We start from the raw sequence: 18933 nt of genomic DNA on the forward strand, positions 1-18933 counted from the left end.
ACACACACACACACACACACACACACACACACACACACACACACACACAGGTTTCCAGTCACTGAGATGCAGGTTTTGTTGCAAACCCGATCGAGTTCCTTCGCCAGCCATTTCCCTCTGACTGAAATAAACACTGCAGATAATATACTGTCCTATTTGCTTCAACCCCCTAAGTGCCGAGTGACAAATTCCAGAGAAACCCAGATGCACTTCACATGGCCCGGGAAGCCGCGCTCGCATGTCCAGATTCCAGCAGACCACACGCTTCCTCGCTCCCTCCCCACCGGGGTCAGATCCCCCTCTGCCCCAGTGAGTCAGAATGGGTCTCCCTTGTCATCACTCCCACCCTACAAGCACCGGGCTGCGGCCTGGTGGGGGCCAAACTCCCAACTAACTAATTCAAAGAATCCCAAATAGAAGGGAAGGGTGTGGCTCCGTGATGTCAGTAACCAGCTCCTAAGCTTCCCCTCTGGGTTCTAGATTCTTCCTCCTTAGTGGAAACCCCCATTCAGGACAAGGGTAGAACAGACCCAGACCAAAGCTACATAAAAAGAAGTAGACAGACAAACCTGCATAAAGAGACCACAATAGTGCCAGGTAAAAATAATAGTCAAAAATTTTTTTCTTGGACTTCCCTGGTGGTGCAGGTTAAGAATCCTCCTGCCAATGCAGGGGACATGGGTTTGAACCCTGGTCTGGGAAGATCCCACATACCGCGGAGCAACTAAGCCCGTGTGCCACAACTACTGAGTCTGCGCTCTAGGGCCTGCGAGCCACAACTACTGAGCCCATGTGCCACAAGAACTGAAGCCCGCGTGCCTAGAGCCCATGCTCCACAACCAGAAGCCCGCACACTGCAACGAAGAGTGGCCCCTGTTCACCGCAACTAGAGAAAGCCTGCACGCAGCAATGAAGATCCAATGCAGCCAAAAATAAATTAATTAATTAAAAAAAATTTTTTTTTCTTTCTTTTGGTCTCCTTTGCTGGAGTCACACAAGCATTGCCAGCTTTGGAAGACTATAGACCAACTATTTCGAAAGCTAACCAGATGTTGGGCCAATTTCCAATGTACTTCCAGTTCTGATTATGTGTCAGTCGAGATCCAAAATGATATTTTCCCAACTCTCCGCATAGCAAAAGCCTCCCTTTATTATCCTGTTACCTTTCAACCTTTCCCATACCTCTCATCCATGTTCCAGTAACTTCTCAGCAAAACAAAAAAAGCAAAAAGCCCAAGATTCCTCTTGTGTAAACAATGATAAATGGAGGGGGCAGGGAGTAGAAGGGTTAGTGGGTGGAGCAGGGGAACCTTTAGGAAGACAAAGCTGCAAAACTCACCCCCCTTCCGCTTCCCCTGGGCCAGGGCCCTGCAGACTTGACAAAGGAGAGAGGGCTGCATCTGCTATTACAGATAGGAACCAGCCTTCATCACGGGGCCCGACTGAATCACAGCGAGAGCCTTCCTCCAACCGGTCAACCCTTTCCACTGTGATATTCATTTCGGTGCAGCATCTAATCTATTATGATTTACTGGAAGGCCTGAGCTAACATTTGGTTTTTATTAACATTGCTTTTATGTTAAAATTGTCTTATGATGGAAAATCTATCGGAAAGAGACCATTTCATTAGGGGCCCTGCTTAGAGGGCACGGATCTGGAAAAGAGAGGCTGAAGGTTAAGTGCAGCTAACTGCCTGCTGCCTAACCAAAACAGCAACCACCCACCCACCCACCGCCGCCGCCACCACCACCACCAAATGGCCCCCCCCAAATGCAGACCTGTGCTTGCAGGCCAGACTGGAGCATAAACCAAGCGGCAGCTCCCCCTGCTAGGCAGTTTCCCGTGGGGGTACCCCAGGCACCTGGGCCTCAGGGTGCTGAACTTGAACTCTCCAGCTTCCTCTCCAAACCTGCTTCATAGCCCACACTTGCTGGTTCTGGAAATGGCACCACCAGTCACACAGTGGCAGGAGGCAGGGCCTTGGGCATCACACAGACTCCTCCCGTGGTGCCCACTCCCACCCAAATCAAGCAGAAATCTCTGCCCCCGGCCCCACTCCTGCCCTTGTCTCCCTGTCTTCATAAATGGCCACACACAGCTGCCCCAGTGTCCCTTTCACTCACCCCCCACATCCAGTCCATCAGCTCGTCCTGGCTGTAGCTCCAAAATGTATCGTAAAACTTTCCAGTTTTTCTCCATCTCCGTGGCCAATACACCATAATTCAGTCTACATTACCCCTGTCTGGACTACTGCAACAGCTTCCTCACAAGCCTCCCAGTTTTCTGCCTTGCAACTCACTCCCCCACCCCCATTAACTTACTTTCCATCCAGCAGCCAGAGTAATCTTCCAAAAATTTCCATCTGACCATGTCACTCTTCTACTTAAAAATTCTTTAGGTGTTTCCCACTGCACCTGGGATAAAATCTAAATTCCTTTTTGTGGCCTTCAAGGCCCTTCACGATCTGGTCCCTGCCCACCTGGTCAGCCTCACCTTGACTGGCTTTCTGCTCCTCAAACCTGTAAGGTCTTTTGCACCTCAGGGCCTTTGCACAGGCTGTTCCCTTTGCCTGGAGCACTCCTGCCGCAGATCTTTGCAGAGCCGATTCTTTCCCATTCTTCAGGCCTCAGCTCTGATGTCTGTTCCTCAGAGAAGCCTTCCCTGACCACCCAAGCTAGTGACCCCTGCACCACCACCCCTGGCTTCCTCCACAATCACAGATCACACCCGTCACGCTGGCTTCTCCTCCACCACTGTCGCCTTGCTCCCTCCGCAGCAGCCACACTCACCACCAGAAGAATCTCTGTTTGGTTCACCGCTGTGTTCTCAATATTAACCACAGTGCCTGGCATCTAAGAAGGGCTTCAGAAATATTTGTCAGAAGGGTGAATGAACAAATAAATGAAAAGCATTAGCAGGAAGTGGAAGAAGGAATTAAATTCCCTCGAATACACAGTCCCACTCTTAGGAAGAGAGGTGGGCTCCCCAGCAGGACCTCGGCAGGGTCGTCTCTCTGGCCACATCATGGACGAAGGAGCATGGCGTGCCAGCCACCACTTCTCCACTCCCCAGCACACGGCGGGGCTCCTGGAAGGAAGCCTGCTCAGAAAGCCAGCCCCCCGTAAGACGAAGTGTTCACCCACGTGCCCCCTGACCCTCTGGAGCTGGGCATCCCCACCGCCCCCAACAGCACCCTCCCTGCGGAGGCCCTGAGCACCGAGCACCGGCTGCCAGGAAGAGAGCAGCGCTGGGGAGCTGCCACTCGGCTGAGAGGCAATCAGTCAGCAAGCTTTGGCTGAGTGCTGACCGGGTGTCGGGCACCGAGCTGAGTACTGCAGGAGGCCGTTGAGAGCGACACGGTCTCTGCCTTCAGAGGCCCAGCGGTCCAGAGTGGGAGAGAAAACATGCAGAGCAAAAGTATAAAAAAGTGCCATGGGAACTTCATGGAAATTAAAAGCGTCTGCTTTTCCAAAGGTATTATTAAGAAAATGAAAAGGCCAGCCACAGACTGGGAGGAAATCTTTGCAAAACACATCTGATAAAGGACTTGTATATAGAATATAAAGAACTCTCAAAACTCAACAATAAGAAAATGGACAATCCATTAAAACACGGGCAAAGGAAATGAGAAGATGGCAGACTAAGCACTGAAAAAGCTGTTCAACGTCATTAGTCGTTAGGGAAACGCAAATTAAAATCACAATACGACACCACTATGTACCCATTAAAATGACTAAAATAAAAAAGGTGGTCGTGCCACCCACTGGTGAGGGTGTCAGAACACCAGAACCCTCGTGCACTGGAGGTGGGATGTAAGAGCACGCGTTCGCTTTGGAAGATAGTTTGACAGTTTCTTAAGAACAAACACACACACACCTATCACATGATTCAGTCATCCCATTCCTCAGCATTTGTCCAAGAAAAATGGAAATACACGCCCATACAAAGACTTATATACAAGTGTTCACGGCAGCTTTGTTTGTAATGGTCAAAAGCTGGAAACAACCCAAACGTCCGTTCACAGGTGAACGGGTAAACAAATTGTGGTACATTTACACATGGAATACTACTCAAACATAAGAAGAAAGGAACCACAGATACACACAGCAACATGGACGAATCTCAAACTAATTATGCAGATTGAAAGAAGCCATACAAAAAAAGAGTATTTATCGCATGATTTTATTTACATAAAAGTCTAGAAAGTGCAAACCAAGCTATAGTGGCAGGGAGCAGTTCAGAGTTGCCTAGGGAGAGGGGTGGGAGAAGAGAGGGACGGAGGGGTGACAAAGGGCAGGAGAAAACTTTTGGAGTGATGGATACGTACACTGACTTGACTGTGGTGATAGTTTCATGGGTGTATAAATGTGTCAAAACTTATCAAATTGTACACTTTAAATATGTGCAGCTCACTGTTTATCAATTATACCTTGATAAAACTTTCTTTTTTAAATGCTACAACTTCCAGCCAAGAAAGGCAAACCATCTAAAACAATGGTTATGAGACACTGGACAAGACAGCAGGCATCACAGGAGGGTGATCCCGAGAGAGAAGAAACTAAGGCCGTGTGCCCAGTGATTGTCCAGGTCACCGTCTGGAAAGTTTCCAGGCCTCACCACAGACTGAGAAAACCCAAACAAAGCTCACGGTCTCTCTGAGGTGAGAAGGCAGAGTCTGCAGTTCAGAGAGGCCAAGTGGCTGGAATTGATATAAGACAGTAGCAGAGACGGGGGAACTGCACAGATCGGCAAGAGGGGTCCTTCTTAGGCTCCCGCTGTGTTCTGCCCTGTGCATGCAGGTGAGGAAAGGGAAAGGCCTGCTGGGAGGAGGCAGGTGGAACAACCCCAGGAGCTCACACGGGGCTGAGAAGAGCTCACATTCCCAGCGGCCAGCGTGGAAGGACTACCTAATCATGGCTCATCCAGTAGAGCCCTTGGAAGGGGACGGCCTCTGTACTGGGGTCAAGTGAGCCAGGGACTAAAGGGTGTTCTGGACTAGCACCAACCAAGCTTAAAAGCAAGCGCCTAAGAAGACCTAAACGACTCCTAGTAACTTCACCTTGTCCCAGGACAAAGCCCAAAAATCTTGAAAGGAAGCAAGAATTCAGCATCCAACAACATAAAATTCATAGTAACGTCAACCAATCAAAAAATATCTGGGGGCTTCCCTGGTGGCGCAGTGGTTGAGAGTCCGCCTGCCAATGCTGAGAACACGGGTTCGTGCCCCGGTCTGGGAAGATCCCACATGCCGCGGAGCGGCTAGGCCCGTGAGCCATGGCCGCTGAGCCTGCGCGTCCGGAGCCTATGCTCCGCAACGGGAGAGGCCACAACAGTGAGAGGCCTGCGTACCGTCAAAAAAAAAAAAAAAAAAAAAAAAAAAAAAAATCTGGCATGCCAAAAAAAAAAGGGAAAATATAACAAATATAACCTAAAATCAAACCAGAAGAAAAATCAATAATAGAAATATAGCTAGAAATTACACAGATGATAGAATAGACAAAAAGAAATCAGAAGGGAAATTATAAAATATTTTAAACTGAATAAAAATTAAACCACATATATCAAAATTTACTGCAGGCAGCTAAAGCAGTGCTTAGAGGAAAATGTACAGCATTAAACTCATATTTTATAAAAGAAGAAAAGTTTAAAAATCAATGACTGGTATTGAGAGGCTATGACTGAAAAGGAATAGCATGAGGGAATTTTTTGCTTGATAGAACTACAACGTAACACCCGATTATAGCAGTGTTCACACAAATCCATAAATATGCTAAAATTAATGGAACTACACACAAAATGAGTCAATTTTATTGTATGTTAATTTTCAAAAGTAAAATAAAATAAACTGAGTGGCATAAAAAAAAATCAATGATTTAAGCTTCCATCTTAACAAAAAGAAGAGTAAATTAAAATTGAAGTAAGCAGCTAAAGGTAAGAAATAAAGAACAGAAATCAATGAAATATAAAACAGAGAAAAAAAATAAATGAAACCAAAAGAAAGTTCTTTGAGAGGACAAATAAAATTAATATAAAATTGATAAATTTCTAGCCAAACTGATCAGGAAAAAAAAAAATGAAGACCTCAACTATCGATACCATGAATTAGAAAGGGGGCACTACTATAGATCCTACAGACATTAAGAGGCTAATAAAAGGGGAATTCCCTGGTAGTCCAGTGGTTAGGACTCTGTGCTTTCACTGCAGATCCCTGGTCGGGGAACTTAGATCCCACATGCTGCACAGCACGACCGAAAAAAAAGGAAAAATGAAAAAAAAAAAAAAAGGAGGATAATATAGGAATATAGTAAAAAAGTTTATGCCAATAAATTCAACAGTTTAGATGAAATGACAAATTCCTTGAAAGACACAAGCTACCAAAACTTGAACAGAAGAAACAGATAAGCTTTAATAGCCCAATACCTACTATAGAAATTGAATACTTTGAAACCTTTTCTCAAAGAAAACTCCAGGCCCAGATGGCTTCACTGGTGAATTCTACCAAATAGTAAAATAAAGGAAGAAATAATACCAGTTCTCCCAAAACTCCTCCAAGAAATTCAGGAGGAGGGAATACTTTCCAATTAATCTCATAAGGTAAGCATAACTTGAGAGCAAACAAAACAAGAGAATTACAGGGAGACCACAGACTGATAACACTCAGGAACACAGATGCAAGACTCCTTAACAAAGTTTTAGCAAATCGAATCCAGCGAAGTGTAAAATGTGCCTGCCACACTAGGCGGTACTAACCCAGAGTGAGTATCACCTGAAGGGATCAGAGAAAATTCCAGGAGAAGGTGAGTTCTCAGCAGACCCTTGACAGTTGAGCAGAATTTCAATAGGTGGTGATGTTACGGCAGAGAAAACGACAGGAAAAAACAGATGGATACAAGAAGGTGGCAGATCAGCCAAGAACAGGTAGGCGTGTTGGCTCTGACTGGGGTGGCTGCCAGCCTTCCAAAGAAGCTCCCTTCTCTGGGAGCAGTTCCAGACACAGAGCTGAAACCCCTGGAGCCAGCTCTGTGCTATGTGACCCTGACTCTCACCCACCCCACCCCCAGCCATAACTGACTGTTCCGGAGTTAGACATATCACCAACCTGGAACAATGAGATCTCTTGCCCAACAGTTTGAAACCTGAACGGAGACAGTCTCCCTGCCTGGGATTTGATGGGCCCACAACACGATCTACCTTAAGGGAAGTCCCCAGAGCTGGTCCTGCCCTTCCCTTGGCTTTTCGGCAACTTCTTGGATCCCATGAGCTGCCCCAGGGGCCTTCCTATAAGACTCTCTCTCTTCGTTAAGTTAATGTGAGGTGGTTTCCGCGCCTTGCAACCAAAAGAATATTAAAGAGTTCAGTGAGTACCATGACAGCCACTGCAAGTTTATCTCCATGCAAGAGTTCAATCACTGCGTAGTAAAGTTTGACTCCCTGGGCCGGAGCCAAGGGTCTATGACAGTGAAGTTGGTGGAATCAGGTCAAGTTAGAATGGTGGGTGCGATCCAGATACTCAAAATGGCAGGTACAGGAGACTGGAGTTCAAGGGAGAGAAGAAAGCACCAAAGGTTTCTGAACAGGGGAAGGACACGGTCAACACAGTCTTACAGAGAATCACCCGGCAGTGCTGTGGAGGATGGATTATAAAATGGCCGTGTGTTTGACCCCTCGGGGAGGCTGCGATAATGGCCACCGGGATGACGTGCTCAATATCTCTCTTGCTCTCGTGCCTTTGGTTCTCGCCTCTAGCACCTAACTTAGAGCCAGGCACTGAGTTGTGCTCAGTTAAATTCTGCTGATCAGATAGGCTGAAGAGGGAGAAATGACAACACCTGATGACTAAATGCTGGGATCAAAGGAGGGAAAGAGCTAAAGGTCGTGGCAGTTTCAACCTTGGCTGGCAATTTCAACTGAACCAGAAATGGCAGGAAGCGTGATGAGGTCAGGGTATATTTTGGGGGGATGAGTGTGGTGTAGACAGACTGTTTCAAACTGTTGCTCAATCACCTAGGTAGAAGTCTCCAGCGTGCAAGGGTCAGGAGTTCAGACTGCAGGGCTGGAGTGAGGCGGGCATGGAAGGGGAGGGTCGGGGGAACGGCAGGCAATCCATGGGTGGGACCGACTCCCATCGGTCAGGCTTGGAGTTCTGTTTACTCCCACTAACTGAGGGCTCCCGTGTGCCAGTCACCAAGGCAGGAGCTGGAGGGAGTCGCAGAAGCCATGGGAGTGAACGAGATTGTGGAGGGAGGATTCGGAGCTTGCTAGGCATCTTTTAGAGAAGTCTCGGGCTAGATCTACACCCTTGCACGTGAGCACAATGACTTATGCAGGAGAAGAGCCATCATGGCCGGTCCCGTCTCTAGTGGGAAAAGCCTGGAAATGGACTCAGTGTCATTCAGTAAGGGGATGGCGCACTAAATGATGGCACAGACACAGGATTAAAAAGCACGAGGCAGCTCTATAGGGATGGGAAGTGACGTGTTGATACATGATGATGTGAGAAAAACAAGGCACAAAACAGACAATAAAGAATGAACCTCCATGTTGGGCAGGGAGTGGGGAACCCACATGAATAAAATAATATACACTTGTACTTGGGTTTGCATGGATATCTTTAAAAAGACACACAAGAAACTGTTAACGTGAACTGCCTGTGAAGAAGAGAACTGGAGGACAAACGAGAGAGGAGGCCTCTTTCACTATATTTCCTCTTGCCACTAATCAACTTATCATGATTAATGATTTAAGAGTAAGTACATACTTTATGTTGAGTGCTTTCTAAATGACTCCAGGCATAGGCTGTCTTAGTAAAACCCACCTCCAACTACCTCCCAATAAGCTCATGAAAAACCTACTAAAACAACACTTGATGCAAAGTCTCATCTATGCCAAGCCCAGCACTTGGCAGGGGCCAGAGGAATATTCTTGACTTCTTCTTCAAAGAGATTCTGATGTGGTGCTTTGAGAACTTGCCCGTGTCAAGCCAGGTGGCACACACACCAGCAACTGTTCTCAGAGAGGAAGTAAATGAATGGATTCTAATCAAATCTGTCAGCTCCGCGGGAGTCTGATCCTGACCACTCGGCCTCAACAAGGGAAGCCAGAGAACCACACCTTTCTTCAGAAAGGAAACCTACGCTTCCACACAATCCACTCAGAGTCTATTTTAGCTCTGAACCCAGAACAGCACATCAACTTTTATAAATAGCAAAACCAAGATTACAATTTGACTGATTTCTGTTCTGATGTTAGGAAAGAGGTAGGAAGCCTAAGTCAGTTGTAAACCAAGGGGTGGAAAGCAAAGCACAGTGTGAACAGTCATGCTGGGTTGGACGGTCAACACTTGAAACTCCCCCTCTGCCTGCCCCAGCCCCGTGCTGCCTGAGTAACCGATTCCCGCGGCTTTAGTCTGTAGAAAAGCACCTGAGAAATTCTAACGAGGTTGAAGAGAAGTCCTGTGGGAGTCTGCCAAAACCAGAAAGGAAATTCTTCAAGGAAAGCAGCTTTCCTTTTCCCTGAAGGCGGACAAGCTGAGCAGCTTACCTTTGTTATGAGACATCGCGTACAAGAGGCAGAGCACGAAGAGCGCGTGGTAATCGTCATCTGGGCTGTCTAGAGCATGGTACACCATATCCAGGAAGGGTCTGGAAAAGAGGGGCACGCATGAGCCTCGTGGCACGCACGAGCCTCACCTGCACACGGGAAGCAGCTGCCTTAGCCCTTTACAGCCCCACCGCCAGCATGCAGCACATCCGCTGTGTGCCCAGTCCAGCACCAGGCCTGGAGGACACAAAGGGGACTGAGAGGCAGGCCCCGCCCGTGAGAAGCTGTCGTCTCCAGGGTAAACCGACTAAGGAACGAACCAACCGCTTAATCACTCGGCATCGTTCACCCGCTGTCCCAGACACTGGGGATAAATGATACCAAGTCTCTGGTCTTGTGGCACTTCCATGCCAGGGGGCAGACAGAGAATGGACACGCTACATCATCACTTCAAAGAGTGGCAAGAGAATGAAGAAAACGGGGCAATGTAATAGACTCACACTAGCAGACAAGGTACCAACAAGTCTGAACAATTTTAGAATGTGGACCCTGGAGCAAGAACTGCCTGGGTTCGACTTCTGATTCTGCCTCTACTTAGCTGCAAACCCTTGGGTACATTACCTAAAGCTTTCCCCCATCTGCAAGGTGGGGATTAAACCCTTCGGGGTTACAGTGAAGATTCAAGTGAAATGAAAACAGAGAGGCATTTAACACAGGCCCAGGCACAGGGTGGAAAGTGCTCATACATGAGAGCTGCTGTTGGATTTCTATTTTGAGTATTCCAAGGGCACTTCTCCACGATCTCACTTTGGCAGGTCCTGGCCCAGTGATTTCTTGGGCTGACCTTCCCGGACTGGAAGGGATCGATTGGAAGTCTCTCGCCTGATGCTTTGTGGGTGAGATCTATAGAGTGGCTGCAAATATCACAAACCGCACACCCTAAATGCTGCCCTTCCAGGTGAAGGGCCTGGCCCGGAAAGACTCTTCAACACGAGGATAATAGAATATGCACAGATCTGGCCTGTAGGCAGGAGGCTCTGATCCCGTGACTGTCTGCGGCTGCCCCCGGATGCCAGGTTGAAGCCAAGAGAACACAGCAACTCGATGAGTGACCAAGGGCACACTTTACCCCTGGAAGGACACAAGCTACTGTCAACACTGCTGACTGGGCGGGGAGGTGGGGGGGCGAGATGGTGCAGCAGAGAAACAGGGAGACTATTCACTGCAAAACATTTTATACTTTTTTGAATTTTGATACTCCACAAATGTATCACCGATTCAAAATATTATATTGAAAAATGCAGAAGCAGTGAAACGCACTTGTCATAACATTTCAAACAAACACGTGACACACAGAAATTAAAGGAAGAAACTTTTAAGGAACATTTATGTTCAGGCTCTATTTCTCCGGAGCCCCCGATCTGTCATCACCATTCAAATGCGCGAATAGTTTTGCCATGTGTGGATCTGTTTTTTCCTAAGCCCCTAGCAATAACGCTTCCAAACGTAAGAGCAGGATAAAGTATAAAACACTTTCTTGTAAGCCAGCTGCTTGGAATTTGGACTGTATTTTCCTTTGGGAATAATAAGAATAACCAAATGCCCAGTAGCAGAGGGAGGGCTCAGTGGATATACCATCTTGCATGAGACGAAGTATTATGAAGCCATTAGAATTTTGTTTACTAAGAGTACAATAAAGTGAAAAAGATGCTTGGGGTTTGATATTAGAGAAAACCAAGAATAAAAAGTAATATACATGGCTATTGGGGGTATAAGCTATTGGGGGAGAAGAAGGGCAGAATTCCCACTATATTGGCACTGAAAACTGACTGGCAGGAAATCACCAAAATGCTAATAACAGCTGCCTTTGAATTATGGAGAGCTTTTTTCCCTTCTTTATACTTTTCAAGCTTTTTTACATTTTCTGAATGTATATTACTTTTTAAATTTTAAAAGGATTTTTTTTTTTTTTTTTAAAGAAAAGAGAGAATGTTGTGAATGGTTTCTGGTTTCTTACGCCTATATCTAACCATGAATGCAGATACAGCCCACAGTGTATGGCAAATATAAGGACAGTTCCACTTTGTACTATGCTGTTTCTTTGGACAAATAGACCAATGTCAAGATCCAATTCATGTCAAGGACAAACTGTCCCCTCCCTCACCCTCAGTGCCCTCCTCCTGGCTCAGTGCAGGTGAGAGGACAGAAGTCCGTGGCGGTGTCTCTGACAGCCAACAACTCAATACCTTTGCAAAGGTATTGGCAACTCTCCACCAGGGACAGTCTCTCCCTAGCACCTGGTCTCAGAGCAGAGCGCAGCTCCTGCCCAGAGTCCCTGGGGGTCACAAATCTGCATGTGGCCCAACTTAAGACACAGGATCAGCTTCCATTATGAACCACGTGGTAGAAGATGACAAGGTCACCGAAAGTTAAGAAACAATCTCAATCAACTCTAAGAAAACCCCTCTCTTCATTAAAATTCAGGAAAAAAAGAAGTCTCAACTCCAACACTCCAACGTAACTTTCTGGTCGGTTGACTTTTTGTTTTTGACAATACATGGGTATTTTTCCTCCTTTAGGAAAGCTACAGTATTACCATACTATGTAAAATACGTGCTGTTTCCATTTATTAGATCCTAAGAAACTGAACACATCATGACAGTATTCATGGAAAAGCAGCCGCTAATATTCTATTAAGTAGATGCGCCTACATTAGCCTAAGCATCCCCCACGACATGTCAGTTTTGGTTTTTCAATGATTCATATTCAAATTAAAGCCATGCAAGCACCTAAAGGTTGCTTCCCCCTCCCTTTCTGTGTTTAGAATGATTTTCTTAATTTTCAGAGCTTCAGGTGTCACATTTTGTGGTCACAACACAAAATCAGAAAGGTCCTTGTCAGTACAACTGACGGCCCACGTTGTGCTGCGATGACTTTTATTTAACCAAAACTAAAAGTGGCTCCCCTGTGCAACTGATAAAAATTAATCCTGTCTGTTAGACAATTAAAACACGTGCCAAGAAAGAGGTAAACAAGACGCAGAGGAAAAAATTAGCCTGCTTCGAGTCTTTAAGTTGCATTAATAAATAGGATGTGTGTGTGTGTGTGTGTGTGTGTGTGCGCGCGCGCGCGCGTGTGTGTGTTTCATCCACCCCACCGTGAGAGTTCAGGAAGTGAATGCCTTGCAGGCTGACAGAGAAACTATGTTGCTGTGCATTTATTACCACTAATATGGGATTAGGAGGTTATTGCAGGCATCTGCGCAGTAGGGCCATCTGATAAGGATGAAGAAGCCCTCCTAACAGTTTGCTGCAACCTCAGGAGCAGCCCTCCACCCAATTCCTTCTGGAAGGGGTGGTGCTACAGCAAGGCTGCAGGCAATGTGGCATCTGGAAGCTTTCAGAGGATGTAGTTTGGGCAGCCATCACTGAAATGAACAATCAGGCAAGAAGTTGAAGGTGGACAGCAGCGTTAAATCCAGCATTAAATCGTGCCGGCTGAGTCACGAGGTCAGGCCCTACGGACGGTGGTGCACGTGGCGGCAGCAAATGAATGAAATCCAAACGCTTCCCCCAAGGGGATCCTTTCTGGGAACAGCAGAGTATGGCCAGGAGCGGCTGGTACAAGGCCACACTCGTTAGGACGCGGCCCAGCACCGAAGTGCTTGGGGTGGTAGTGCCATGCCTCGGTCATTCATTCCAAGGGGCGAATACCACGGCCTTGAGGGCCAGCTCTGTCCCTGTGGCCTCTCGAGAGGAGCTGTGTCTCTGGTGGAGAAGCATAACGGCTTGGCCGGGAGGCAGAAGAGGCCATCGGCAGGGGCCGGGGGCAGGAAGAGGCCTGGCTTATCCTCTGTGGGCACCCGGCCAAGGCACCCCCTTCCACAACATCCCAGAGACTGAGCAGCGGTGCCCTACCCCTAGCCCCCGATGGCTGGCTCGGGGGCAGCCCTCCCGCAGTCCCGGCGACTACCTGCTCCACTGGACGCTGTCCAGGCCAGTGGCGGCGCTCTTCTCCTCGTCCGTGGTGTTCTGCTCCTGCACCGAGGTGCTGGGCGCCAGCTCCGGGAGCTTGCTGCGCTCCATGATTACCATCTCTATCTCTGGAAGCAAACACAAGACACCAGGATGAGCCCACACGGCCCCAGACCGAGCTTTACAGATACTCTCGTGCTCAAGAAGGAGCCTGGCAGACTGCTCCGCACGCGTCCAGCAAACGCTCGACGGCGGTGGTGGGGCCCCTGCAATACGCACGCTGGGGGGAAATAAGACCGAGGCCTGAACCTCTCTCTCCTTTCATCTTGGTAGCGTTGAGAAATGGGGCCCTGATTTTGACAAGAAAGCACAGAACGCGATGATTTATTTCAAGATTCTTTTCTTCAACAGTTATTTATTCTACTTTATTGACACCATGCTTCCTTCCCAGAGGAGTTGAGGAGCGTGGAAGAAATGACACGTGGTTAATAAAACATAACCAAATTCACTGAAAATATTCTGAAACTGTTTACACTGTAGAAAGGCTCTGACATGACTGAAGCGTTTGTTTTCCCTTCCCACTTAACAACTTCCAGAAAGCAGAGAGGGGGAGGGACCCCGTTTTATTTTTCCCAATTAAGTAGGGGCAACTTTTGTAGCACCTGACTTGAGCACGGTGTACACTTTCATTTTGAGAAAAAGGTCTGAACCAACAAAGGAAAACATCCTGAGTTAGAGGTGGACGGTTGTTGTGCCGTGAGGTGTCCTGTTACAGAGTTCCTTGATGCACAGGTGTGGACCTTCAAATACTTAGTTCTTAGAACCCAGGGTTCAGGTACTGCCCCCCATCTTCGGCAGACATGATGAGGGGAAACAGAGGATGAAATGTGAATCTGCATCTCTGTTCAGGAATGATGGGCCGCGGACCTGGGCTCTGCCACGGCCTTGTCATCGTCTTCCCCTGGACTCGTGCCTCCCACGTGGCCTCTGCTTCTCTTCTCGCCCCCTTAGTTTGTGGTCCACAGCGAACCAAGTGATTTTAAGTGGAAATTAGCCCAGGTCCCCTTCTGCCTTCCCATCACACTCAGGATGGAATCCAAATGCCATTCATGGTATCAAGGCCTCGCACGGCCTGGCCCCCATCCACCTCTGACCTCACCTCGGGGCCCTCCCCGCCCCGCCAGCTGTGCTGAGCTTCCTTCCCACTTGTCTTTGACCGGAGTGAGTTTGTTTCTGCCCCAGGATCTTTACAGAGCTGTCTGCTCTGCCTGGAACGCTCTCACCCCAGTCCTCCCTACCCAGGCACAACTCAATCACGTTATTCGGGGCTCAGTTCAAACATCACCATCTCAGAGACGTCTTCTCAGACACCCTCCCCACTGGTTTTTCCTTTACCTCTTTTAGTTATCATGAACTAAACTCCATACTTCATTCAGACTTCCTTAGTTTCTCCCTAATACCCTTTTTCTATTCTAGGATCCCATCCTGGATATCACGTTATACCCAGCTGTCATATCTCCTTAGGCTCCTCTTGGTTGTGACGGTTTCTCAGACCTTCCTTCCTTACAGTTTGAGGAGACTGGTCCTCATTTTGTAGCATGCCCCTCAATCTGGGGCATTCTGACTGACGTTTTTCTGCTAATTAGACTGGGGTTATGGGTTTCTGGGAGGAAGACCGCAGAGGGGAAGTGCTCCTCTCATCACATCCTATCAAGGGCACAGGCTATTGACATGACTTATAGCTGTGGATGTTCATCTGAATCATTTGGCCAAGAGAATGTTGTTCAAGTTTCTCCACTGGAAAGTGACTTTTCCTCCTCCTTGCATCCCACACCCTTTGGAAGCAAGTCATTAAGCACAGCCCACACTTAAGGATTAAGGAGTTCTGTTCTGTCTCCCTGAGGGAGGAACAGCTACACAAATTACTGGGAATTCTCCTGTCCCCTCCCCCATCCTGATTTTACTTTATAGCATGTATAACTACAGGTATCCCCACCTTTTCGAAAAGTTTGCTTTAGGCCACTTCGCTTTTATGAAAGACCTACGTTAGTACCTCTTTTTCTAACCAAAAGAAACCTGAAAAGGATTTTCCCTTTTACAAAAATAGGCAAAAAGCAGAAATAGCATTGAGCGTTGGTGTTGCAGCAACCGTTATAGAGGCGTCAGGCACCCCATGCAGCGGGAGCGGCCCCGCCAAGCTCCTTCCCGGGAACCCCACTCAGCACCTCAGCGTCAAGCTGCCGTAGCTCTGAACTGTGTCTGGGAGCATTGGTGCTTTACCTCCATTTATTTTGTGAATCTGTTACCAAGATGTGTCCTAAGGTAACTGCGTCTTGGCTTTACGCCATCTTGTCCTCCAAAAGGTTTCATAGGACCGCTCTACTTTTGGATCCCGGGGGGGAAACCTGCACCTGGATTTTCTGTTTTCTATTTACTGGTTTGCTTGTTTCTTGTCTGCCTTCCCCAACTAGGATGTGGGCTTCCTGAGAGTAGCTGCCTTATCTGTCTTGTTCTCCACCAGAACTCCAGTGTCTAGTCCAGGGCCTGGCACACGGCAAGTGCTCACTACACATCTCTGGAGTGGAGCAATGGATGACAGGCCACCGGGGGTGGCTTTGGCTGCAGGCAGGGCTGGCAATGATGCACGGCAGCTGTGGTGTGCAGGGCGCCCCACTCAGCCTGCGATCAGTGTGTGCACAGTGCCTTCACCGGGGGATATCGCATCCTCGCCACCTTTCTGGGACTCTGTTAGGCGTGACCGTGCTTGCAACTATCCTCTGGCTTGAGGACTGCATCCCCACATGCCCACGTGGGCCCGGACCCGGAGGAGGGGGCTTGCCTGCACCAGGCCCTTCCCTCCCAATGTGGTCTGGAGTCAGACACCACAGATCAGAGTCTCCCACAGGGCTGACCCTCTCACACAGGTGGGGGCTGACACATGATTTTTAAGTGGAATGTGCCTGAATAGTTTTGTATTTATTTTAATGTGCATTAGAAGAAAATTCTAGCTGCACACAAAACCTGTTCTTTTGTGGATGTTACTGCTTAGGATGAAGCTAAATTTAAGAAAAAACAAGTGAATCAATTCACCAAGAGCTACGGAGTAAACAGCAGTCCACGCAGCCTGCGGCCACGGCAAAAGGCGGGAGGCGCTGCAGACTGCTGTCTGAGAAGCACCATTCTCTCTCGTACTCGCATCCTCCCCTCCACCAGCCTCCTTCAGATGCCGCCCAACTACCCCCGTCTTCTCCAAAGTGGGGCGCAGACACACTTCAGTGGGTATGCCAGATGATTCGCTAGGCAGTACCTCTTTTATTTTTAATTATCATTTTTTAAAAGTCTACTCTGTGTTATGATGTACATAACATTTGTACAATACAGATATGTACAGTTTATAATAAATGCATATCTATTGGGGAGATGCATGCTCAATTATGCATTTATTTCTGTTTACTACTAGGGCATGTCATCAAAGACATCTGAAGACTACCAAGTGAGATGATGGTGCCAGTCTCTGGCTTCTGCCCTGTGACCTTTGACCTGCTTCCCATACTGCTGCGAGGCCCCCTTCCTCCTTGACTGCCTGGCTGACACAGCAGGAACTCAGCTCCAAGGACTCCCCAAGGTTCCGGGGCCAAGCCCTAGTGCCTCCACCTGCTGTGACATGGTTGTCCCTTTTTGGCTTCTTAATCTCCCTGGACTCTGAGAATTCTGGAATAGAGGAGAGGTTAAAGACAATCCAGTCGAGTGCTCACCAAACTTTGCTGAGCAGGTGCATGTTAATTCTGAATGACAACTTCCCAGGGCACCACCATGGTAGGAGGTGAGAGCAGAGCTGCTCCAAGTACAGAGTGGGTGGGCGGGTGCCCGAACATCTCCAACCACGGGTTCCCTCACGGCCTCCACAGAGGCCCCTAAAGCTCCTTTCTGGAATTCTGGAGCTTCCCACACAATGGCCTGAAAACAACTAGTTTGGTCCTGAGTTCTGAATCTGAAGAAACAGAAACCCAGAAGTATGACTCAACACAGCTAGAAAAGCAGCAGCAGAAGCCAGGCCTGCTCCCCCTCCCGCCTCCTAGGTCATGTCCTGGTGCAGAACCAGGCCCACAAGGGAATCTCCATGCACAACGAGGTTTCTGAACCTCGGCTGTGGCACCCTGGTTCTCACAGCTGCGCCCCTGTTCCCCCGACATACTCCTCCTCCAGCTGGCATGGCTGTGGGATGAGCTGCTCCACTTAGTTTTCTAGGTAAAATACACAACGCTTCTTTCAAAGCCAAACAGGTTTTTCCCCTTCTTTTAAACAATTTTATCCAAACAACTCTTAAAAGTAGTGATGCTTACCTAGGTCTGCCAGCTCCCTGCAATTGTATGCAAAATGCTATGTGGGCATGAGAGGAGTGGGTAATAGGTTTTTGAGGAGAGGGTCTCGCCATTCTCACCGTTCCAAAATGGATTCTACAGCCATCTTCAAAAGTGGCTGCCGAAGAGCATCTGGCCTGTCTTGGTGATCGAGGGTCAAAGGGCACCCCTCTTTATGCCACACCAGGAGGTCCGGCATGGTTCTGCACAGCCTTGTGGGCCCCCACTGCCACACCTCTCTGCTGACACTACACCCGCCTCAGAGAGGCCTAGCTCCCCTCCCAAGGTGCATTCGTCACGCTGCCGCCACCAGGGAAAGCAGAACAGTGGGCTCACGTGGACACAGATTTCCACTGATGGTCCCTGAGGCCAGGACCCAGGTGCTGATGATGAATTCCCAGGGGGCTCCATCTGACCCTCAGTTATTAGGTTCTTTACCATGAGCTCCCACCCCACCAGGTTTCTGTTTTGGAGTCTGAAGGGACTGCAGCAACACTCTAGCCCAGTTTTGCTCAAACTTCAGTCATTTGCCTGCCTTTACAATTCCTGCCATGTCTGTGTGTTGCTTGTACTATTTGTTATTAATCATTTTATTTGAACTCCCACTTTTTTTTTTTTTACTTAAATACATTTTCAACAAAAACTTTAAATCACTCCTATATCCTTCAATTGAGCAATCCCACTCGCAGGAATTTATCTGGAAGATACACCTCCAACGATATAAAAATGCACACTTACAAGGGTATTCAGTGCACTATTACTTGTAATTGCAAAATACTGGAAACTACCTAAATGTCTGAGCATAAAGATTGGTTGAATCAACTATAGTATGCACAGTGCAGCTGGGAAAGGAATGAGGAAGATCGCTGGTGAACTGATACGGAGTGATTTCCGGAGATAGTGCTAAGTGAAGAGAGCCAAGTGCCAAAGAGCATACACCGTGGGCTACACCCTGCATGTAAGAAAGAAGGGAAAATAAGGAAGCATACCTACCTCTGCTGCTTTTTACACAAAGAAGTGCAGGAAGGATATTCCAGAGAACAATAAGTTAGTTATCT

At 47.9% G+C, this 18933-nt stretch overlaps 1 protein-coding gene across 8 annotated transcripts in view; it reads right to left on the minus strand.

Moving 5' to 3' along the window:
* CLEC16A (C-type lectin domain containing 16A) overlaps positions 1–18933 on the minus strand; it is a 210307-nt gene that overhangs the window by 127554 nt on the left and 63820 nt on the right. For all 8 annotated transcript variants that reach the window (XR_003435087.1, XM_027117401.1, XM_027117405.1 and 5 more), the window contains 2 exons: positions 13513–13642; positions 9541–9641 (listed from right to left, as the gene is read on the minus strand). Coding sequence is in view for 7 of the 8 variants with exons in the window: in XM_027117401.1 (XP_026973202.1) it covers positions 9541–9641; positions 13513–13642 (231 nt within the window). In the remaining variant the exon portion in view is untranslated. The remainder of the gene's footprint in view (positions 1–9540; positions 9642–13512; positions 13643–18933) is intronic.

This window comes from Aethalodelphis obliquidens, unplaced genomic scaffold, assembly GCF_003676395.1.
Source record: "Aethalodelphis obliquidens isolate GAN/ISIS:26980383/991018 unplaced genomic scaffold, ASM367639v1 scaffold18, whole genome shotgun sequence".
In the NCBI taxonomy this organism is placed as follows: Eukaryota; Metazoa; Chordata; class Mammalia; order Artiodactyla; family Delphinidae; genus Aethalodelphis; species Aethalodelphis obliquidens.